Source organism: Poecilia reticulata, linkage group LG12 (genome assembly GCF_000633615.1).
Source record: "Poecilia reticulata strain Guanapo linkage group LG12, Guppy_female_1.0+MT, whole genome shotgun sequence".
In the NCBI taxonomy this organism is placed as follows: Eukaryota; Metazoa; Chordata; class Actinopteri; order Cyprinodontiformes; family Poeciliidae; genus Poecilia; species Poecilia reticulata.
In genome coordinates this window covers 13079267-13104522 of record NC_024342.1, presented here as the reverse complement: position 1 = coordinate 13104522, position 25256 = coordinate 13079267, and the positions used below count along the sequence as shown (strand labels likewise).

The window sequence follows — 25256 nt, the reverse complement described above, 5'->3', positions numbered from 1 at the left end:
AGTAAATTAAACTCACAGTATTTTAATGGAACAGAGTTGTCTGCATTTTGTATCGTTAAAAGAGTATATTTAACCTGTTAAAAGAAGAAATGCAAAGTTCTGCATTTTTTACATATATTCTGTTGCTTTCTCTTTTCTTTGTCATGCAGGTTTTAGGCCTCAGCTCATTCCTATCATATTCACTAGAACATTAATGGCACCAGCTATCTAGGCTCACAGGTAAAAAGAAAAAAAAAGATTGATGTATTTAATAAATAGAAAGCAGCTTGAAATAAAGATAAACTGAGTAAAAAGGATTTTTTAATTTATTTTTATTTTTTTTGTGGACGCTAGAGCCCAGGCGCTTGTTATGCAACTTCTTTTAGAGTCCAGGCTGTGGCTGTCGTGCACAGAAGAAGAGCAGTAAATCATTAGTGACAGTGCGGTTAGGTTATGGATACTGTCGATCAAAGCAGATACAGAATGGTTAGGATGCTGGCATGGGCTGCCAATCTAAGGACTTTTTACAGAGGTGTGTGTATGCAGCTATATTGTTATTCAGGCCTAAAGCTGATAAGTCACCTTGACACAGCAGCTAACAATGACTTCCCAAAAACAGACGTGGGGATCTGTTTTTTGTAAAGAATTTTTTGTTTTTGAGGGAGGAGGCTAGAACTTAAAAAATATATGTTTTTGTTTGTCTGTTTTTTTGTTTTAACTTGCAGTGAATAGATTTTTGTGTGCAGGTAATGTTTTATTTTTAAGGTTTTCTACAAGTCCGTGAAGTAAACCTAAAAAGTTGGAACTAAAAAGTTGTTGACATGAGAGCATTTTACATGAGTGGAAAAAAAAGAGATTTATAATCTCCATGATAAATATGTTGCGACATACTGGCGACCTGTCCAGGGTGTACCCTGCTTCGCGCCCAGAGCGTTCTCTGGAGATAGACACTTCCTGACCCCACTAAGGGACAAGGGCGTACAGAAAATGGATGGATGGATGGATGGATGGATGAGAATTATGTTGTTAAATACAGGTTACAAAAAACAAAACAAAAAATTCCTATTGTCTGCATCACTGAGACAAAACATCTTGCTATGAAATATTACATTTTCCACCGTCTCTGTGAAGAGATTACATTTTTGCTTTCTTCTTAAAGATGCAGTATAATATATGTTCCAGCCATTTTTTTTAGCACAATCAAGTAACTATGTTACCTTCAGTTGTTATAAAAACGCAACATACATAAAACAACTGACACCTTAAAATGTTCCTCTGTCTCTTTAAGAAGCTCCTGCTCTTTCCAAAACTCTGCCTTCAGCTCGTCATCACAAGCTGGAATTTTATGAGTGCTGGGCTGAGCAGTAGTTTGTCTAATAAGCTCTCAGACGCACAGTTCCTCCAGGTGTTTGCTAAGTGATGCTGCTGCTAGTCTGTTGGAGCTGAGTGGGTCCTCTGTGAAGCAGAGCCTCGGCTTGAGACTACCACTCTAAGGAGGAGCTTTGAGTAAATATGTGAAACTTTGTATGAGGAAGCATTTTGGCACCCTTCAATGGCTGCCACGGGAGGTGGAAGACTCAACAATTACTCAAACATGCACGGAAGAAGCAAAGCAAAACTCCAGGTATGTTTTTGACGTAGAGGGGAAAAGCCTTGAGTGCAAAGCCCAAGATCCATGATATGCAGAATAATTCTTGTTTGCACAAGACTGATTGTGAACAGCCTTGAAACAAGCATTTCTTTAAATCATAAGTCCTTGAGTAAAATACAGTATGCGCCACATGCTGTGCAGATTTTAGCCAAATCAGATCAGATAAACCTTTATTGTAAGACCTTTAAAGAGACTGAGAGACACACCAATTTTGTTTTGGCACGAGGAACGAGAGGTGCAAGCTTCTACATATACTATGACTAAAATGTGCTTTTTAGGCCATTAAAAAGACATAATGCATTTCATGTCATCCCAAAATGTTGGCCTCCAGACCAAATGTTTCCCTAATGTAATTATGTCACTATGCCATTAGACTTGCCCAGGATTATGCATTATATCCCATATGGAAAAAAAACAAAAAACAAAACAAAGCAAAACAAAAGACTAACAGCAGCAGCACCTGTGATCAATCAGCAGTATAATTTCTGGCACAACCTCAGATCACATTAGTAGGCTACTCTAACAATAAAGCCATTTCTTAATTAGCCTTTAGGACACTATCTTTTTTTTAATCTCAGATGAATCATGATCAAAGTCAAAAGACATTAAATAATGGACCCCTTCAGCTGAATTTAAATTCTCCAACAGCTGTTGAAATCGACTCATAGCAAAGTCAATGGTAAGTCAAAGGATGCTCGAGGACTAAACTTCAAAATAAAAGCACACAGAAATCCAGTAATTTTGGAGGATGGCGTTGATTAAGTGGGTAATTTTTCACTGGAGCAGAAAATCTTAAGGTCATAATGACTCAGGGGAATAAATACCAAATGTGTTAATTTCAAAATTAAAGCTCGTTTTGTTCATGCTCCCCTTTTAACAGCAGCGGAATATTTTAAAACTTAAATGTATTTAGATTTATACYGTAAATTGTGTAGTGAAAATAAATAAATACAAGTTTATGCCCAATGTATATGATTTTTGTATATTATTGTTCCTCTGGGTCAAACTTTGGACCATGTTTTCAGGGTTGATGAAGTTCTTAGAAATGGTTTATTTCACCATTGAGCAAAAGATAATCAATAAATAGAAACACGACTACATTTTCAACCTATCACACAGGCATTCTGTGACTAATAATTTAAGCATTTTAAATTATTAGCACCGTTCAATAAATTAAGCTCTTTAGAACAAATTGTTCTGATCATTAAGTTATGTCTTATTCAAAGTTTTTATTCATTTCTAAATTAAAAGATTCCTTTGGAGGTTTTTGTGTCTCGACAATATTTGATAATTTCTGTATCAACATCTTATATATTCAAAATGGTCGAGCCTCAGATGAACAGTGAATATTTGAAACCTAATTTGAGATTCATAAAATCTCTATTCTCTTTGAGGCCACTTAAAAAAGTTAGATGAAGTAGCGTCTCCCAGTGGGCCAAAGTCGGTCTCCTTCAGACTCTTTTGGCCAGACAGTCCTGAAAGATTACTTTTTTTTAACTTAAAAATTAATATCTATAATGACAATTTATTTATTTATTTATTATGTATATGTTCATATGCATTGACAGACATACACATATGTGTCAATGTTTGTCAAAGAAAAACAGAAATTGGTGCGCTTTCTTCTCTAAAGTGCACCAATTTAGAACACCCAACCTTGCATGTAAGCATAAGATAATGCCCCAAAATGGCCACTGAATATAAGTGGTGAAAGTTTTCTGGATGTGCCTCATTTGATTGAGTCCAGCATGAAAAATACAATATATAGAGCAACCAAATCTGGATTGAGTACAGTGTTGAAAGATGCCTCTGTCTGTCTATCTATCTTGATCAACTGTTATCTGTATTTGTTTTAGTTCTTATCATTTCTGGGCCTGTCAGGGCAGTTAGTGCCTGTTTGAGGGAGCATGGGGTGGAAGAAAAAAGAGTTTGCCCAAGCCGCTATTCGTGGAAAGACTTCCACTGCTCCTTTTTTCTGTCATCATGAAGTTTATAACATTGCATACAGAAATGCTCCTCACAATGTGCCTACTACATTTCATTGATTGATTTCTGAAATATATGGGACAATATTTGTATAAATATAATTGACAATAAATTATTTTTGCATTGTGTGTGACATTTCCACAATACATAATTGTGATGTAGTCAATAGGTTTTTCTTCCATCAATATTTTTACTTTGGGATTTTCTTCCGGAATTTGATTGGGTAACCGCGCCTGGCTTGGGGGTCCTACTTGCGCGCGACATAACCTCGCGCAGCTGGCGGTGGCTGCTTACATTTTTTTTCCTCACTTTGTGCTCGAGACTCTACAACGGAGCGCGGAGCTCGCGCGTGTTGCCACAAGGATCTCGGCTCTGACGGACCTGGCACGAGACAGTTATTTTGTCTCTCGCAGACAATATTTAGGTGTTTATTGCAAGTTTTTTGTTTTATTTTCGGGTGACAAAGTGTTCTGTTTGCCTAAAGTGTTTTACTGGCAGCGTGTTTCATGTGTTTTATGTGTTTGCGCTCAACAGTGAGGTAGACTTGTACTCCCGTAGTTTTTTTCTTTTTTCTTTTTTTCTTGGATTTTTTTTTTTCTTCTTTTTTTTCTTTCTTTTCTACAGCGTCTTTGCTTGTGATTTATCCCGCGGATGGATGCTGCCGGCGGGGTGGACATTTGAGTCCAGCAGGATCAACCTGTCTTAGGGCATCATGAATTCTCTGGTTCTCCGCAAGTGGATGAGGAATWTCTCCCATGAGATGCTGCTGCTGCTCCTGCTGCCGCTGGTGCCGGTTTGGTGTTTTCTGCCTCTGACCGGAGCGGCTCCTTCGCTGACGACCGAACAGCTGGACATGGGGGTGGTAAGTTTTTTTTTTTTTTTTGCCTTATTTTCCCTGCTTAATAATCAGAAAACAGCGGACTTAGAAGTTTCCCCTCCCCTTCACAGATTTTAATTTAATCATTCTCACGTCAACCCGGCTGGTTTGATCCTCTTTCTTATCCACTGGCGTTCTCTTGAACGTCCACTAAAAAGCAAGTGCCGTCTTCTCCAAATACTTGCTCTGAATTTTAATACCGCTCTGCAGTCCAATTCACAAAGTAGAGAGACGGTGTAGCATACAGACGGCATGATTAAAAATAAGACTCTTACACTCCAAAGAACAATCAAGTCATGAAAATAGGCATCGAGTTGTCTTTGATAAATGCACGTATTTGCCTCAGGGACTCCCTTTCCACGTTTCATTTCCTTCTACAGATAGAAAAAAAAAATAATTAAAATGGTCCAGTGGACTGTACAGCAGTCTGTGAGAGAACTGAAAATTCACATAAATAAAGAGAGCACTATTGATTAGAGAAACAGGCAGCTGTTTGAGTTGTGACTTCATCTTTAAAGTGTGTCTGTTTTTTCTGTTAAATATAGATTGCACCAGAGCTCTTTATTGATTTTAAAGGTTCTATCTATCTATCTATCTATCTATCTATCTATCTATCTATCTATCTATCTATCTATCTATCTATCTATCTATCTATCTATCTATCTATCTATCTATCNATCTATCTATCTATCTATCTATCTATCTATCTATCTATCTATCTATCTATCTATCTATCTATCTATCTATCTATCTATCTATCTATCTATCTATCCTGTCTGGACCGCTCTATCATAATTTATCACAACATGTATGGTATACAATGTAAATGTAGACTCATTTGTGTGTGTGTGTGGGTGTGTGTGATCTTTCTTATGGAGGGATTTTGATGGAGAATGCATCAGAGCTGAATATGAGTATGCAAGAATTTCTTTGAAAGTGAGTCCGTTTATGCCTCATAAAACTAGATTATCTTCAACATTTCCCTCCAACTAGATGCATTTTCTCCACGTTAATGTCTGACTTAAACTTTTCCCTGTCTCAGATATGCTTATTTCTATAAAGATATCTTTACTTGATATTTCCTTCAAGTTTACTCTGTCTGATCCTATACATTATATCTTTTTCCAAGTCATCACTTTTATCACACAGTGATTTGAACCCAACTACTTAGAAGAACATGTGAGGAAGTTATGTAATAGGAATACTAGTAATGAGCACAAACTGTACATCCAGCCAGCCTATTACCAACACATTATGATGGTGTGGAATACCGAGAGGCTCTGCTGTTCCTGATGATGAGAAAGCAGACATTGAGACATTATCTGATGCACTTTACTTCCAAACAAATTGTTTCCTGCCTTTCGAAAAGGTTAGTCTGGTCACATCTGATAATGTTTTCACCAAGTGCAAGCTGCATAGCTTTGGACGCAAACTACTAAAGCCTTGATTCAGGGTGATGCATGAACTGAACAGTTTTCCGTCCCTTTCACTTGTACCTCTATGCTTTGTTTTACTCTCTGGCCTCAACATGACTTTCTGGTTCTGCATCTGAACTTTGAGCCACACAAGCACTTTAGCTACTGAAAAAAACACAACAAATGTTCATTGGAACATTTTTAAAAACGGCTTTCAAGTCAGAGAGCCACATACTTTTATGTAGCGTAAGGGGATTTTATTACATCCTACCATGTAACCATCGAAGGGTTTTAGCATTTTTTCAAGCAAATAAACTTCTTAAAATGTGCCCCCTTTAATTTAATACCCCCAAATAAACTCTGGTGCTACAAGTTGCTTTAAAACGTAGCTATTTTGCAAATACATCTGTTTTTTGTGAAGGCTTTGTAAGTGTGGTAGAGAATAATAAGTCAAGTTTATTTGTCCAACACATTTCCGAAGGCAGTTCAAAGAACTTTATGATATATATGTGAAAAAATATAAATAACAGTGGCAAAACAGAGAGAAGTAATACAAAACTGTAATTCAGACTATAATTGATTTATATTTCAGTTATTATTAATAATCAAAGGCAACTCTAAATAAGAGCTTTTTAACCCAGATTTAAAGTGTCTGTTATGTAAAATTGACTTTTTAAAGCTTTATATTATATTATTATGTCATTCCCTCATCAAAAACACACATAGATGGTTGCTTTGATTATTTCATGCATGTTTGAGAAATCCTTAAATCTCCCTTGGCCACCATTTAGGGGTGCCTAAAGGCTTTCTTTCACTATTTCCAAAAAACTTCTTGTTTCCTGAGCTTCTGCCTCACAGAGCACTCTCCCCCGCACACGCCACACTGGGCTCCACCAGACTAGCAGCAGCAGTCTGCTGAGCTTAGCATACAAACTGCTTCTTAGCTGAACGCTCCTGCGGAGAGTTGTAAATGAGATGATGAAGAACATTTTTGTAATGATGTGCGGATGTTGAAGTTTCAGAAAGAGCAGGAGCTTCTTTAAGAGACAGAGGCCATTTTCAAGGCGTCTAATTGCAAAGTCAGATTTATTTTGAGTCATGTTTTTAACATTTGTAACCTAATTGTGCTATAAAAAGGCGCCATGTCCCTGGAAAATACAGAAGGGAACTCGGTGTGTCAACAGTTAGTGAACAAACAGGATTTGACAACACCAAGCAAGATAAGGCATAGAATTTCAGGGAATTTTAAGGCACTGGTAGGTTAAAAAAAACTGTATCGGAAACTTTGAACAATTCACCAGTCTATTTTCAGAGAACTGAAAGAGCATCTCACTTCCAACTACTGTCCTCAACAGCTACTGTCCTGCAGAGCTTAAATGCATCGCTGTTCCAACACAATTTAATCTGCATAACTTGATGACTCACTAAAGACAAAATTCACTCCTTTTATTTAGATGTGTTCAAGTAGGGATGCATCTAATATTGGCAGAAAAGTAGCACTTGCAATCTAGAGAGAGTCACTTTAAAAGGGTTTGGCACACTTGCAAACTTAGCAAAACATAGAATGCCACCAAAAGCAGGAAAAAAAATCCCTGCAATGACTTGAGTGAGCTGCAGATAACAACTCTGGTTGTAGAAAACGTCAGCGATAATAGTTTTGCTTTTCCAATGAAATACATGAAGTTGGTGGTAATAATGTGACAAATTGCAAAGATATAAATTAGGGCAATGAATACTTTTGCGTACTACTGAATGGAGTGTGTGAAATTATACTTAAGAGATCATTTATTGTTTTTGTTGTATTGAAGTGCATCTGTTTTCTCAGACACCAGAAAATTGTGTAAATAACTATACAGTTGTAGAGTAGGGTAACGGCAGCAGGACAAGAAAACGGCAAAAGAGACCAGTGGCTCATCTATATTCATGTTTCTGTAGTAAAATTAGCAGTTTGTGTGTTGGTATGTATGCTGGATAAAAGCAAGAGAGTGGGAGAAACTCCAAGAACAAGGGATAAACATTTCAAACAGGAAGTATTGTGAGCATACAGACACATACTTGCCTGTGTGAATGCTCTTGACAATTATCTGTTATATCAACACATTCGGACAGTTTTCAGGCTTTGGACTTGAGAGCTATCCAGGAACTTCAAAGTCTGATCCATCTGATGCAAATGTCTGCGCTCCCTTGCACAGCTCCTCTGAAAAACATCTTGGAAATGTCATTTCTACACAGCTTGCACGGAAGCAGCCAAAGAATAATACTTGACACGGCCGTCTTTGTTCTTTAATTGCTGTTGACTTAAGAGCATTAAGTCGGAGCAGTTAGTAATGGTAAGTCTTGGACAAAGTTCTTTTAAGAGTTGGATAAACAATGATGGACGCACACAGCGGTGGCTGCAGATGAAAAGCTGTTACCACAGCAGAAAAAGTAGAAGCTCTTGCAGAATGCATTTGTTGACCACACTGTGCAAACCACTCAACTTCACTGCAGCTTTATGTCTGAAAGACTTCAGTTTTGATGTGGAGTTTGTGCTTTATTGAACGTTATGCCCCTGTAAATGCAAAATAACATAAGGTAGTTGTTATGTTTGCATTTGTTCTTCAGACTTGCGGAATATAAGCTTCAGGTGTGCATTTTATGAAACAGAAATGACACCTTTCTTGGATTTCCCTACTTTCCTCTTGAGGATAAAAAGCAAAAACATATTTTTATTGCTTTCTGTCACATAAAGATGGAACATTTGATATTTTTCATAAGGTTTGCATCAACCAGCAGAGTCTTGTGTGTGCCATTTTAAAAAGTTTTATACTTTGATAATTTCTTGCAGTTAGATAATTAAATTTGTTTTCCCCATTTCCAACTGTCAGCCGTTTATACTCTTTTCAACAAAGCTTCAATAAAATATATATGTTGTTTTTTTGGTTTTTTTTTTTTAACCTATTTTCATAAAATGAATGTAACATTGTGTTGTATCACAATTGGTGTCACAATCTTGCCAAAATGAAAAGAAAAATGTGCTGCAAAATTGTTTCAACTTTATAGACAACAGTTTGCATTAGTATAGTTGTTGCTTGCAGCACTTTTATAAGCAAATAAGTGGTTTGAAAAGCCTTAAAAATATAATTTATTGTGGTAGCACAAACTTGCAGTAAAAGAAAATCTAATGCAAAATATGTTTATTTTTGTAATACATAAATAAATATAAATGGTTTCTTTTTTGTACTTTATAGTTTTTCAAGCTCATCAGAGTGCCACAGACCAAATGTTTTTATTTTTATTTTTTATACCACATCTATGATAACGTGGCTTATCTGCTTTGGACAGCTTGAGGTGGCTTCTGATGAAAAAAGTAGATCAGGTACACTTTATCTGCAAACAAAGACCAGCTTTTGAAACTCCCTGTTTTGAGCGGACGGAGTCAACCATTTTTGCTGGCTAAATGCAACACACCCATCTCTGATGGAATGAATTGGTGAGGGTGCTGCTTGGACTGCTGGTTCTGTTGAGATAGAGATTGTCTTTCTGGAAGAAAACGTGTATTCCCATGAAACGCAGCCAGGCTGGATTTTTTCACTGTGCCATACATTTGAGAAAAAAAACAAAAACAAAAATGGAAGTAGCTTAAAAAGTAGCTGTGTTCTTCTGTGGTTCACCCTAGAAAGCCAAATGCAGGAAACTCTTGAGCCCAGAAACAACAAAGACATGAAAGTGGCTTTCAGGTTTGTTGTTTTGAACCAAGCTTGGCCATTTCTTACATATAACCATGTGGAAGGAAACCTTGCTTGCAGTTCCAGGAGACATCTCGTATCTCTATCCCTTAGTTAGAAAATATATTTGGGATGCAGTATCTTCTGCTAATAGAAGCCAAAGAATGGAGTTCCTTTATAGGTATAAGAAAACTGTGCCGTCTTTTTAGGGTCAATCTCTCACTGCGGAGGTCAGCAGGCTGCAGAGTAAACTTCACTGCTGTGACCTTTTCACCATGATAAATGATTCTATGTCCATGTACATTACCATGGCTGACTGGTGCAAATAGGTACTGATGGCACAGACTTTATTCTTGTTTTCTTAATTGTAAAGCTTGTAGCAAAGAATTAGTGTAAAATAGTCTCCCTCAGCAAATAAAACAAATGAAATTAAGTAAAAATATGTCATCTTGAGTGTTTTTGGACACTTGAAAAACTACGTACCTTAAAAAAAGAAAAAAAACAATGTATAAGAATTATTATTTTAATAACTTTTGCTATGGTTTCAAATGGTGATTATTTTGATTGCCTACTAATTTCTCAATACTTTTCCAGTTAGTTGGGACGTCAACGACTGTTTTAATTTCACCTTGAAGCCCCTATGTGTCATATCAAATCTAACAGTATTTCAATAAATAAGAAAATTTATACAAATACGTTTTCCCTTTCTTCAATCAGCTCTAATGTGAAATGCAAAGTAAAATCAATCGGAACAGGTTTATTTTTCACTAAATATAGATTTGCTTAATCCTAGAGTGTAATTAGTGAATCCCTTATTTTATTTGTAAAGGAATTAATTTAGTTGGCTTGCAGACCACCTTGGATCAGCTTTAGCACAGCAGCTGCAAGAAGCCTGCTAAAATAGATTGCTAAACAACAAACCCTTTATGTTATCTCACATAGATTGAAAGGTTTCAGAAGTTATTTGATTTTATTGATTTTTACTACACGTGAAAGTGTAGTCTTGATTTGATTTGAATCTGACTGAAAGTGAAGGAATTGTAGGCTTTGATCCATTTTTGAGGAAAAGCGATGAATCAAACTTGATATGGTTTTTCATTCATTTCAAAAAGTACATCAAATGCATGCTTTTAGTTTAAGCATTCATGGACTGAAAATTCAGGAACTTTTTGTTTTGATGCAACTAATAAAATTGGAAGAAATTTTGAAATTCCCAGGATATGATCTGCTAAATAATTCCAATTCAGGAAAAAAAAAGCCAGATTCCAATCACCAAGTGACAAATTCATACTTCGAGACTAATTTGTGTAGAACAACTCAGTTCAGGTTTGACCAATATTTAAAAAATTGAGCTAAGCTGAAGAAAGATAAGTCAGATTTCTTAAGATTCGATATACAAACAAAACCAGGAACAAATCTCCCTGGGGGTATTTGGAGATATTTTCAGATTCTGAAAGTGTGGATTCTAATCTTTCCAATGGCGTCAAACACAGTGGGAAAAAAAAATCACATCACCACAGCATGACATCTGAGACCCTTTTAAGCTTTGTTCTATTTTCAAGCATTTCGACATCTAAAGAAACTATCCATTGGAAAAAATGGAATACTATGGAATACTTTGTAGCCCATTCCAGTTATAAAACAACATTTCTGCAATTTTTCAACAGTCAAATATTTTTTCTTTGTACTCGATGTCATTGACTGGTCATTACAGCCATACATCACATTTATCAAAGTGATTCTATACCGAGGCGATTGCGGCTCAGGAGGTAGGAGTTCATCCTGTGACTGGTGGATTACTCCAGAGGAATGATTAGAACCTGGTGAGGTGGTATGTAAAAGTAAAGATTTGAATGTGTGAATGGCTGAATGGAGGATAAAATGTCTTCTGGACTAGTTAAAGTGCTACACAAGTACAGACAATTTACCATATGTCATCTAATTAAACTTTTTTGTTCCCTGTGAAAGACAGGAAGGGAGTAGGGATATAGCTTTACTTTATTATTTGTTGTCCAGTGAGATTTGCCATCACTGTGGGGTCAGACTTTAATCCACTTCACTGAAAGGTCTGTAAAGTGCAGAGATTTTCAGATCGAACACATCATTTTCTGTCTACAATGGACATATGTTTGCAGGGATGTATGCATGCATGTCTGAATGATGGATGGCCACTCTGAACATGGAAACAACCACTAAACTGCATATAATTCACCTGACTGCTATCACTGCAACATCCAGTCCCATTAAACTCATATGCTGCTCATATGTTGGGTTTAATACATATTGTCTTTGTCTATTTTGCAACCATGCATTAAGTCTTTTGGAGCTCACACGCTTACTTGAGCACATCTCAGGAGTGTTCATTTTACATCTGTGCAACAATCTAGCTTTATCTATTAGTCATTTGCGATTTAAGCGCTCAAGGGAATTACATCAGCTAAAATTGAATGTGCGCTGTGTTTTGTGCTCATCATATTATGTTTCTCTGGAGGAATATTTTCTCTACTGAAATGTAGCTGACAGCATCTCAGTGGAACTATTCGCTCACCACACAGAGCTCTCCCTCCAAGAAGAGAGCATCAGCTGACCAGATTAGCAGCTGATAAATTTCCTCAATTGGCGTATTTTCAGATGCATGGAGAGTCAAATCGATAGAATTACATCTGAGTAATGATTAGAAACAGGTGAGGCGGTATGAAAAACTAAAGATTTGACAATGTGATTGTTGTCGGTGGGTGTTTGCCACTTATTTGGCTGAGAAGTTCCTTTTTTATGATTTGATAATAACACTACATACGTACAATTAAGACGATACCTATAAAAAATAAAATTCATTAACTGATGGTTGTGACTTGCTTTGCTTCCTAAAAGGGGCATTTAAGCTGGTAGCATTGGGGACCTGGTAAATTCTGATGCTTCTTCAGTGCTCCCTGCACACCTTTTTTTTAGGTAATAAATTAATTTTAGCGAAACACTTTGCAAGCTCTGAAGGGTAGGGCGACCTTAAATCCTGTCAGCATACTTGGAGTTGCCTCAAGGGCTCCATTGAGGCTACTGAGAAGCACTTTCTGTCTGTTTCCCATCATGCTGAGGTGTGGTTCAGTCTGTGTGCTTAAGAATGAGGAACTGGGTGGTAGTGAACTCAGTGGAGCTAGATAGAGCAGGATTAATTTCTTCAGGCATCCCTGGGCAGAAACACTCATGTTTACATTCAATGTTACTGCTACATAAGGGTTTATGGAAATGTATCTGATGGCAGTAACTTGAAATACCAAGCAACAAGCTCTTATGCAAAAACTATTTGAATAATTCGTAGGACTCCGTCAATCTTAACCAAGACCGCACCATGAGGTCTTTGTAAAGTCTTGGTCAATACTTTGCGCTCCCCATTTATGGACTAGGGAACATGAGACTAGCCTTCCAGATTGTCTTCATCGTGCAGAAAAACTTCTGAGGTGAAACTGTGTTGGTTTCATTAGTCTTGGGTGCCACATGGAAAGTAGCAGTGGCAGTTTAAATACAACCTTTGGACCTATTGCACCTGCATGCCTTGGCGATCAGACAATTTAAAATATTACTGCCGATGCTGGCTTTATCCCAACACTACAATTTAATCACGTCCACAATAAGCTGGCAGTCCTCCAGGAAAATTTATTGCACTCTTTGCTCCAAGCAAAGAGGATTCCAAATAGAATCTCACCAAGGAGCTACAATTAAAAATACAAGCTATGCTCAGGTCCCCCGGTGAGAAACGCACATACCTCCCAATTGTGCATGCAGGTTCAATACAAGAATACTGAAGGAAGCTGTGAGATTTTTGGCTGCATCTCAGACACATTTTTTTTCAATGCTGTAAAAAGATGTCCAAAAATGTTCACTGTTTTGAATAGACACACCATTGACTCCCTCCTGCCATTTGGAAAAATGTTAAAGAATTTTGAAAATCTATGCATGTCCAAAAGGACACGAAATCCAACAATTTAAAAAGGGTGCATTTTTGTCTAGCATTGCTGTGTTTTGCAACCACTTTTTCTGTGTTTCAAATTGTTCTTCCTAGACAAGAAAAGTCCAGATTTCAAAACTGCATAATTTTCCATTTAACCACATTAATGGCATTTTTTTAAAAGCCTGTGCTTTCCTAGAACATGCTGGTGTACTTACCCTCACTGTCTCTCCCACACAGGAATAATTTAAGTTTCTGTTGACAGTATGTTTCTTCTTGCTCCCATGGGTCTCAGGGAATGTTAGTAACCTCACCTATGAATACCAAAAGATGGCCTATTTCCCACCTTGTCAAACACTTATTATTTGATGCTTGAAGTGAAAAAAGGAAATATAAGAAGTCAGCCTTGTGAATAGTGAAAAGTCTTTCAGTAAGGACCACCAGGTCTTGCTAAATCCATTTTTCACTTTTGTTCTGCTGATAGATTTTAATAATTCATAGAACGATTAACGTCAAGAATCTGTAACCACAGGATTTTCGTTTTGCTCTCACACCTTGGCCACTCAATTCTCCCCGACATCTTATGTCCTGATATTTGATATCCCATTGAAGATTACTATGCAAAAAAAAAAAAAAAGGACTGAAGGAGCTTTAAATAATTAAAATCAATGAATTATTTTGTGGTGACTTTTTCCCTCCCAATCTCAACTACTTTTTGTATTTTTATTTTTTGATTTAAATGTTTCAATGTTTTTTAAAGAAAAAAAAGCAGGGTCAATGAAAACCCATCATTCTCTTTGTAAATTTGTTTAATTATTAGTGGAACAGAGGAGCTTCTTGGATCACTTCATTGATATTTTAAGTTGTTTTTTTCTCTCCAAAAATAAAGTTGTAGCTTCAAATAGACCAAATTCATTTCCTTCACGCATCAATTTTCGACCAGCCAAAAAGCAGAAACCCGGGAGGTATTTTTATTATTAATATTATTTCCATTCAGAACAGTAGAAATCAGAAAGTTTGAGCTGGCAACCAACAGATCTTCCACTTTCATCAGCATCTCATATTTCTAAAAGTTTTAAAGTTTTCTCATTCATTCTGTGTTTCCATTCTTTTATTTTGCTCTTGCACGTCACATTGTACACTTTCCACCATTCTGCTTACTATAAAATCATGATTCCTCTGATTGCACGCAGGAACTCGGGGATAGAAAAGGCTGAATGCAAAGACTAGACACCGATTTGTGCTCTGGAATAACAAGTCGAGGAAAGAAGGTATCATCTAAATGGCGGGTGCCCAGCTGTAATCTTCGGGGCAAAAGTCCTCCAAGTTTGTAGTGTGTCTCTGCTCCAATACAGCTGATTTAAATGGTATGTCATAAAGACCTGCAGAGGCCTGCTGTTGAAGCATCAGGTGTGTTAAATCAAGGGAAGAACGAAAACATGCAGAATCCTGGCCCTGGAGGACTGACTTTGGACACCACTAGGATTCCCTGAGGACATTTTTATTACTTAACAATAGTTTTAAAATGAATAAAAACCATCCAATGGCCTTTTTTTTCTGGTTCATTTCTTCTCATGAAATAAAATTTTGTGGGTTGGCCCATTCTTAAATGATCTATCTTCTTTAATGTGTGCGCTATAAACCTTGATTTAACTCAATTAAAGTAAGTAGTTCTCAAAGTAATCTTAAGAGGAAGGCAGCTATACTTTATAGAAAGTGCAAAAAACTGTAGAAAAAATAATTTATCTGTAAATGTATTTATATTTATCAAGTTCAACAATTTTGTCTGGATAGGAAAAAAAGAAGGCTGAAATTTGTTATTGACAGGAATCCTTTTTTGTGAGTGCTTCTTTCTTCACGAAGCCGTTTTGTGTTTTTTCCATGTTAACAGTCTGAAGCCCGGTATCTCTGAAGGTTAACTGTGCTACATCCTCTCTTCGTGAAACTCAACAAAAAGTAATTCTACTTAAAAGCCTGTTCAACTAGGGATTAGGTGAACTTCTGGAAATTAAAGTGCATTTTTTTGTGTGTGCCCATATGTAGTCAAATGGTTATTTTATGATTTAGTCACACATTTTTCAGTTTGACTTTTTATTTACTGATTTGAGATGATAAATGAAAATGTCCCCATTTCAACTAAAGTAATTGTGTGTTTGGAAGAAACATGTTGGAACCAGGAACAGATGTTTTATCAAACTGGCCTTTTCTGTGTTGTTCACACCTCTTACCCTCATGAAAACCATATTTTTGGTGAGATTTCCATAAAATGAGATGATAAAAAAAACTTTTTTTTTTTTTTTTAGTTTCTGTGTGCACCTGACAAACTGGCACTTTGGCAAATCAATAACATTCCATCCTACACCGTTCCTGCTCACACAGCTTTCTATATTGAGCATGTGCTACAAACCACCACAACAATAAAAATATGTTTTACAATTTTTTCAACATCTGACAAGATTCACCTGTACAATGTCACAATCAAATTTCCCAGGTGTGCACCATTTGAGGTTTTCCTGGTCAGTACTGAATTTTTGATGTCTGACTTGCTGGAATCAAATTTGACTGATTCTGATTTTTTTAAATGACTGTAACATAAAAGAGAAATACTTTTCTGTGGGCCCTGTCTTTTGAGTCCAACAGCAAATAAACGCATCGATGCACATGACCCAACCTTTATCTGATCTTCATCAAAGTACCTGTTGCTGACCGATGCATTTATGATGCAGTAAAGAAATACAAAAACACAAACCCATTAGGTTTTTTACTGCTTCACCTGTTTGTTTTTTTTCCCATTCAGAGTCAATTGCAATCTCTGCTTACTCATTTGGAACATTCACATTTTAATAATGAAAAGATTGTGCATTTTGTCATCTGATTAATTACAGAGATTGTCACCACCTGCTGGATCAACACAAATATTTCAATTGCTTTTAAATTCCACCATCTCAACTGGATTATTTTGCTGTTGACAAGGAGGAAAAGTATGTCTTTTTTTTTTTAACCCTTTTTAAATACTTGATGTTGTGATGAAGGCCTTAAGAACAGTGGTGCTTCTAGGGCAAAAGCATCCACTCACAGCTCAAAGGTCCTATTTGCATAGTTTGAAACATCAAGGTGTATGCAGATATATTTAACAATGGATAAAAAAGAAGAAAATACATTATTTTTATCTTCATCCAAAGCTTGGATCCTTTTGCTGTTCCATTTTCATCAACCAGTTTGACCTCCCGTCTGTAGAAATGTATCATGGGACTCATATTCAGGACAAGGAGATTATTTCAGGAACAGTCACGTGGGATATGATTTGAATCTCGAGGACGCAATATTTCTCCATAAAGATTGACAGGGAGCAATTGTTCAGCATGTTACACACAGAAGACATTCTCAGCTTTGCTGGAAGGGAGAGCAGACTACTTCAATCAGCGCACATCTAATCTGTCATCCATAGGCTGTGTTGAGCAGTAAAGTTTCCGAAAGGACATGCAGGCTCCTGAGAAGACTGTCAGCGTTATTGAGGAGTTCATGATACCCCCAGAAATCAATTCAAAATGGATTTCAAGGGCTCCAAAAGCACATGGTTGCCACTCGGTTGCATGGTGATGTTTTATTTATGTGTGGCACTGCCAAGACTTTTGCAATTTGGTGTGATTTTCTTTCAGCCAGCGATTGCATCAAAACACAGCTAAAACACAGCAGCATGTCCCTGCATCCTGAATTAACCGTCAGCTGTTCTCATGCTGACTTGGAAAAAACAATAGAATAATTTTCCTAAACGAGTCATCTGGATTTTACAAACGTGTCCACAAATGACTGTATATGGGTTTTGGCAGTTTGAGATATGAGAAGCTGTTTGCTGTCATTGAGAACAGGATGTTTTTTGGGGGGTGTAGTTGTAAACAACAGATGGATGTGTTTACCAAATAAATAGACACATGAATCACTTAGATCTGCTTGCTAAAGGCTGCATGTTGTGAGAAGATTTTGTATATCACAGTTTTTATCCATATTTGGCATTGTGTAGGTCATTCATATGACTGAGCTATCTTTTGTGCAGAGTGAATTTTAAGCTTTATGCCCCTAAATAATTCCAATAAAATTTGAATATTAGGATGTAAGAGTTGGATGAATGACATTGGTCAATTTTTTCTTCTTTCTAATTTTGTGCAATCACATGGAAATACAAATAGAAGCTGATATATAGAAGATGCTAAAGAAAGATGCTATTTTATGAGCAAAATCCTATATTATATATCCGAATGAACAATTACTGATAAGTGTTTGCAGGAACAGTGGAAAACCCCCCCAAAAAACATTGTGTTTAATTATAATTTTAAAATAATAATCTGAATCTGCTTAAATTAGTTTCACCAGCTTGTACAAAAACCACATATCAGTTACAAATTTTCTTTGTCAAGTTGCAAGGTGAACATTTGGAGTATTCTGAGGGAAATAGCTTACGGTAAATTTCAGTAATATGTATTAATTGCAAGTAAGGAGCAAAGTGACCGTAAACACAGGGCAGTAGTAAAATCTCCCATGTTGATGGTTAAAGCTTGATAAATTGTTGCTGTGGATATGATTCTCTGTGATTTCTTTATGTCATTGTATAATTGGAAACGTGTATGGTTAAGTTTTCAGACTCAAGGAAGTAATCGCATTTTGGTCTCTATTTTAAATAACATAATTACTTTCAGTAACACTGCAGCTAATGCTTATTTATAATAACAAAGTTACTGATAGGAAATGTTTCCTTGCAAAATATGCACTTTGGTTCCTGTTTCAACATTTCTTCCAGTACCTTGTTGAAGCACCTTTTGCAGCAGTTGTTGTTTCCAGTCATTTTAGAAAGGATCCTATAAACTCGGCACATCTTTCTTCTGAAAGCTTCTCTCATCTTTTTGACAGAAACATTCATCTTTAACCAGATTGGATGGGGAGCATCAGTGCATAGCCCTTTTCAGATCATTGCAGAGATACTCTTCAGAGTTCAGGTTCAGACTCTAACTGGGTCACTCCAGGACTTTCTCAGAGTTTTATTTAGCCCCTTTGGTGTTTTCTTCTTCATGTGCTTCTGGCTGCTGTCTCATTAAAATGTGAACCTTAACCCGAGCCTAAGATGTCAGGAACTTTGGGGAGTGTGGGGGGAATCACAGGCTCTTTACAATTGCAAATACTCAAATGCTACAAAGGCTACATCTGTGTTGATGCTTCAAATCATGTCCATTAGATGAAAACGCAGGTAGTGCAGGACATGAAGAAAGAGTTCTAAAAATCAAGCGTAGATTACTAATTGTGTTTTATTTAGGCACTTCACTTGCCAAATTTAGAAATACAATCCATCTGAAAATAACAACTTTGCCAGGAGGACACCTTTGGGCAATGAATGAAATGGGTGAAAAATGTAAACAACATAATTTGAGACAGTTCATAATAATCAAAGTAAATGGTCTAATTTACTAAAAGTGACCAGGAAACTTCACATGATGATGATGATGATGTTGATGACAGATATGCTATAATATTTGGGTAACACTCGCATATGTTTCCATTTAAATAAAGTAATGTAAATGTATTGATGGGGAACTGATTAGATCCATGCCTCCTCTTAATTACTCCTGTCATCCACTCAGAACAAAGCCAGGCTTCAAGGGTAAAGTTACTTACATGGCTGCTTTATCTGAGGAGATGCTGTATGCTCTTCTTTCAGCCTTTGTAGCATAAAGAAAACACCCTCTCGGTATACTATAGCTTATTACTGTTCTTTTTCTGTCATTTCAAGTACAGAGTCTATGAAGAAAGCCTTCTTTCAAACACTCAGCTCTTATCATAATAGCCCGGAGACACAGGAGAAATGAAGAACCTTCTGTGTATTAGAAAGAAGTGTCTTGTTCTTGTGATCCCAATGCTATGTATCATCCGACCCTAGTGGCGATGCATAAGTTTACTCTTCAGTACAACCTTCACAGTTGTAAATCTGTTACTGCATATGATTTAAAGCACCACAAACATACAGCGTCATGAAAAAGTATTCATCCTGATACACACTTCTTCAGTTTTTGCTTTTTTGCCACACAGCAATGTCACAGATTATGAACCTGAATAAATGCAGAAGATGTCAAATGCGGACTTTGTTGAATAGTGGCGAAAAAGCTATCCAAACCATCCAACCCTGAGGTAAAAAAAAAAAAAAATAAAATAAAATAAAATATATATATATATATATATATATTGCTGTTATGCACAGTAATTCATATTGCAATGTAAATTTTTCTACTGTTTTGACGCTGTGAGAAAAAACGACCACACTTCCTTTAAGGTGGAATAAACGTCTAACAGAACCAGGCTCTTTAAGACTCCTTATCAGCTGCAATCGCCTGAGGGGTTGAGAGAACAAAAGGGACTTGGTCAGTGAATAAAATCAGCTAATTTTCCTTTTAACGATCCTGACAGACAATCCAGTTCATTAAAAAGATCAAAACTTAAACATGTCTTTGAATGTGTTAACAAACAGCACGTTCTTAGATTCACTGTGAGGTTTCAGTTCAGCATAAATCAGGTATATATGATATAATACGTGAATATCGCGCTAATATTTCAATACAAAAGCACTACCTCTGCCAAGGAACCTGCAGTGTGCTCGTTTCTTTGCACCTCTTGTTTTAGTGTTTTGCATTTAGAACTATTGGTCTTTTCAAACACATGAATATTTTATGTCATGGAGCATCAAAGAAATGGCATAAATATGTTATACATGATTGACATTGCTGATGTTTTGACCATCAGACTTCTACAGCACAACACTGTCATTGTGATTCATGATGTCTCACGTCTATATGGCAGCCGGTCTTTGTAGACTTTTCAAAAAAAGTTCAACTTCTGAGGAAAATGTACAGAGAAGTTCACAACTGATGAATCCCATTTTTCCAGTGTTTTCTGTGTCAGAATAGAAGACAAAATTGTGAGAACAGTGCGCCTTTTTTGTTTTTCTGCAAAAGCCGGCTGTTGTTTTCATGCGAATTAATCAAAGTAAATTGTTGTTCATGATGACATGGAGCTCAGTTGCAGCCTTTCTCACGTTGGAAGCTGAAGATTTATTAAAATTTCTTTCTCGCCTGCTGTGTTCAGATGGCTGTAGGGGTCTGAACGACCAAGTTTTGTAACGAGAAGCTGATGCAGACACTGGATAAAGTAACAGGAAGGTAATTATAGGCAGATGCAGACTGATTAGCCGTCATTACTGCTGTAACCACAATAAACAATGTGGTTTTGATTTAAATGGTGAAAACGGTTTAATTAAAATGGTTAATCTGCACTTTAAGCCTCATTCTGTCTTTTCCTTCTAACTGCTGCAAGTACTTTGGGCTTGATTGGTTTTGGCAGAGGTGATAGATCCATGTAAACTGTTTGGATGAACATTGTTCGCTTCTTCTCTGAGTTTTTTCTTTCTTTTCCAATGCTTACTGTAACTGGTTCATTTTAAGAAAACCCCAAATCAGCTCCATGTGGCCTTTCTATTTTCGGCGAGGTGAACCGCCCTCCTCTTGTTATGCACCACATAAAAGTTGTTTGTCTGTGCCAAAAATGCCCATGTAATCATGGTTGCTTCAGGGGATTTACACACTGCAAGTTGAAGTTAAAATAATCATGCAAAAACTACCAAACATCTTATAGATGATTGATTTTATTCTTCCGCTAGATTCTAAGATGATCAAATGTTTAATATAGGAACTTGACCAATTTCACCATTCCTGGAATTAGATTTATACTGAAATAAAATCCCTTCCAATCAGCAGTGATAATAAAATGATTAGAGATGACAAGTAGTGACATAGTCTAACATAAATATAGCATCTGCTGTATTTGTGCTTACTTCAACATGACTCTTCAAGTGGGCAGGCTGTTGGGACCTTGCTGACATACACTGTTTACATTCACACTATTTTTGTCTCTGGCATACCACACCAGTCTCCTCACAGTGTTTTTCAAACCAAGTTGTCTTGTTTTTCTTCCTTCAATCTTGGTTTGACTCATTTTCTTTATGGTCTGCTGTGTGTTTGGCATTTGTTGATTGAGAGTTTGATCCCCTCATATTCCTTGTTGGCCCGCTCATTTGGGATGGTCACAGACATCCGGATGGGAACCCGCTACATATTTATAGTTTTACACATACTGCTCTTGTCAGATGTTATATATCTGGTTAAATCTCACTACAAACAAGCAACTCCAAAACAAGTTCTGAGATTTATGCAGCGTGAGAATTCAAGGGATTTTAATGGCCCCCTGCCGGATCGTGGTTCCTCAGCGGCACCTTTGTTTACTTATGCCTTCAGGCGGCTCAGGTAGAACTGATCCAAACAACTTTAAGACTGATGCCCTTTTGTCGACTTTCACGTTTCACGTATTTAATTTTGACTTGTTTCCAGATCCTCTTTCATCTAATTATGTTTGTTCTTTATGAATATAAGATGCGTAACAAAAAAAAAACAACATGAGTTAATCCACTGTCAGATTCACCTTACATTATAGATTTACGCAGTTTATTTTTATGTTTAAAGTTGTAAATTTTAGCAAATGCCAGGTAACTTCTTGAATGGCATTGTTATGTTTTTCAGTTAATAGTAACACTTAGAAATTGTATATTCGCATTCAGCTGTTCTGCTATTGTTTACTATTACAGCAGCAGTGTTTTCTGCCTTTAGTATGATTGTGCTTCAGTTCATCACAATCCTCCGTCAGATGCTGCTCGCTTCGTGGGAAGTACGGCGCACACAGTTCACCATGTGATCTCATGGTCTATCACACTTACCTGAATTACTTAGGCCTGGCTTGACATGGTCACACCTCCAGAGCCTGGTTTGTCAGGATGAACTGATCACATTATGTCAGCCCTGGCTTTATCTCTTATCCTGGATTTCTGAATCCTGCTGTGTGAAACAGCCCTCTGCAATAGGGAAGAGAACAAAAAGACGAAGGAAAACCCAGTTAACGTCAGCAGTAACCTCTTATGTTGGCATGTGATTGGTTTGTGATAGGGAATACGGTAGAAGTATATGCTCCAAGTATATGAAATTGTGCTGCTTTGTTATTTGTTTATCCCTTCTTTTCAATAAAAGAAAAGAGGTTTTACAGGCCTCTGGCCCAGCCGATGAAAAGCAAAGACAGAACTTTACTTCACGGTCTGAAAATGGCTGCATTGGGGAAAACAGTTTTTGAACATGGGCATATAAAAAAATTTGTTTCTTCTCTGCAGCGCAATGCATAATGCTTTTTATATCACTTATTTTTCCTGAGAAATGATGGGCACTATTGGGTTTTGGCTGTGAATTAGCAATCTTTTGTGCAAAAACATAAAAAAATTAAAATAAACCCTAAGAGCTGAGAATAAAATTTAACATTTTGACTATGGGTTCTAAGCTTGTCACCTCACAGAAAAAACTGGTTGTATAATTGCTAGTTACATTATCTCACATTTAACGTATTTTGTCTTAATGAGACTATACACATATGAACACAAACAGTTTCAAATGTATTGGTCTCCTTTTTAGGAGTGGACCATTGCATACTAGTGTTAAAGACATTCACGAGTCTAAAAGAATTAGCATCAACTTATCGAGTACTTGACATTTAGTACTCAATATTACGTCATACATTATTCTTATGACTTAATCCAGTAATAATTTCATCTTAAGTTTTTATTTAAAGCTTATGAACTTTCACAACATGAACCTGTCTGAGCTTCACCCCCATTGATAGATGTTGTTTTCTTCAGCTGCATGTGAGCCAGACTGTCTCTAGTGTTTATGATTCTTTGTCCTTGGTATAAAAACGATGTGTTCTGACAGACTGTGTCTGTCAGAGCTTTTACTCTGACCTGTTCATGAGTGTCTGATTTTGTGAGCTCTCATAACATCCACCTGGCATTAATAAACCTGCCTGAGTGACATTCACCTTAATGCAGTTGAAACCAGAAGCTTACATGCACCGAATAAAAATACTGATGCATATTTTCTTCTCGCTGTCTGAAGTTAAAACGGACTAAACTTGTTTTAGGTCAGTTAGAATGCATCATTAAAAATTGCAGATGTATTGGTGTTGATGTAGTTACTGTTTTCTTGTGTTCAAATTGTTAATTTTAGCACTACACAATGCACTCGAAAGTGTTTTGAGGGCCAATTCTAAAAAAAAAAAGCTAACATCAGCTGACACTGATGCTATTGCTGATGTATCATGCATCTCTAGATTTTAGTGAAATTTGGATTGGCTATGATTAATTATATCAAAGCTATAAAAAAATCGGACGCAAATCACTAAAACAGAACTTTCTGTAGAAATTGGGTCCTTGGTGAAAATGTTTGTTTGTTGTCAGGTACTTTGTAGGACTGATAGGGTTGCATGTCAGCCTTAAATTCCCCATTAGCCATCTCTGATTTTAGATCCTAAATGCCTCCAGACTCGTCTCTTTCTATACTCCAACAGCTATTGCTTAGCACACTTATCACGTTTCAGCACAATTATCTGAATTTGCTTTATTTTAAGTTTTAGGGTGCTATATAATTAACCCTCCGTGCCTTTTGCTTTCAAAACGTGGCTGGAATGCATCTGTAAGTCTGAGTAAAATTAAAAAAGGAAGACGGTGAGACACAGAAGCAATTTACACAAGTGGAAGACATTCAGAGTTTGGCCAGCGTCTGTGAGTAATGTGTTTATTAGAATTGCTATAAAGGCTCGGATACAATAAGCATTAAGGCGTAAAAATGTGTCCTTGCCACAGAGAGTCGACTCCCTTTGTCCCATGGCACGGCGCACAGCAACATTAATTTGGAGAGTGACTACTTTCCAGATTGTATCTTGAGATGCGTATTAGCTCAGCAATTTTTCAACGGCTAATTAGATGTTTGCTATGTCTTTTTCTCTCCTCAGCTCATGGGAAAGAAACAAAAAGAGTTATTTCTCAGTATGTCTCTCCCCAAGTAACAATTAAACTAATTAGACATCCTCCACAAAAGAACAAGTAATTTGAATATCAGTTTTTTTAAAGCAGCATACTCATGGAAGTTCATGACTAAGAAATAGAATTGCTAAGCAGCGAATATACACACAAGTAAAGCTGATCCCTCTTTGATGTTAATCGAGTGCAAATGTGATCTTAGAGCATTTGACGCTCTCTGAAATGGAAATTGAGAAATGTCATTACCAGTCTGAATTGACAGACGCCTATAGATTTTAACAGCGTTAACAATAGAACTGAAATTTAGCTGGTCCTTTTCCATAGCGGAACTGTAAATTCTCCATTGTCTGTTTTAGGAGTGAAGGAAGCCGTAGAGTTTCGGTTACGATCCCATCCCGATCGATCAGGTAGAAAAAAAACCTACAGACTGAACTAAAATAATTCCCAGAGCAGCAGCTGCACACCAAACCTGCTGTATGCCTCAGTCTGTGTGGTTGTTTTTACACCAAGATGAAATCTTGCTATAGCAGAGGGAGACTAACAAAGTTATTAACTGAAGTAATGAGACGACAGTAAGATTAATCTGATACTTGCGCAGCTTCTTGATCTTGCCACGCTTAACCAAAATTAGATAAATAAAGATACTGGCCTAGATCAACTCACTGAGGATCCTTGAATAGTTCTTTATGCAGCATTAGTCCACTGCAACTGGATAGGCTTGTGCCTAACTGAGTTTACAGATAATTATAG

The 25256-nt window shown here is 36.8% G+C and overlaps 1 protein-coding gene across 2 annotated transcripts in view; it reads left to right on the top strand.

Annotated features, from left to right (window-relative positions):
• Positions 1-1414: 1414 nt before the first annotated feature.
• Positions 1415-25256, top strand: part of mmp17a (matrix metallopeptidase 17a) — a 104363-nt gene continuing 80521 nt past the window's right edge. Inside the window, exons 1-2 of one of the 2 annotated variants that reach the window (XM_008423921.2) lie at positions 1415-1603; positions 4241-4478. In XM_008423921.2, the coding sequence (XP_008422143.1) occupies positions 4329-4478 (150 nt within the window). In that variant the 5' untranslated portion in view covers positions 1415-1603; positions 4241-4328. Of the gene's footprint in view, positions 1604-3930; positions 4479-25256 lie in introns of those variants that run through there. The other variant, XM_008423919.2, reaches the window with a different exon arrangement.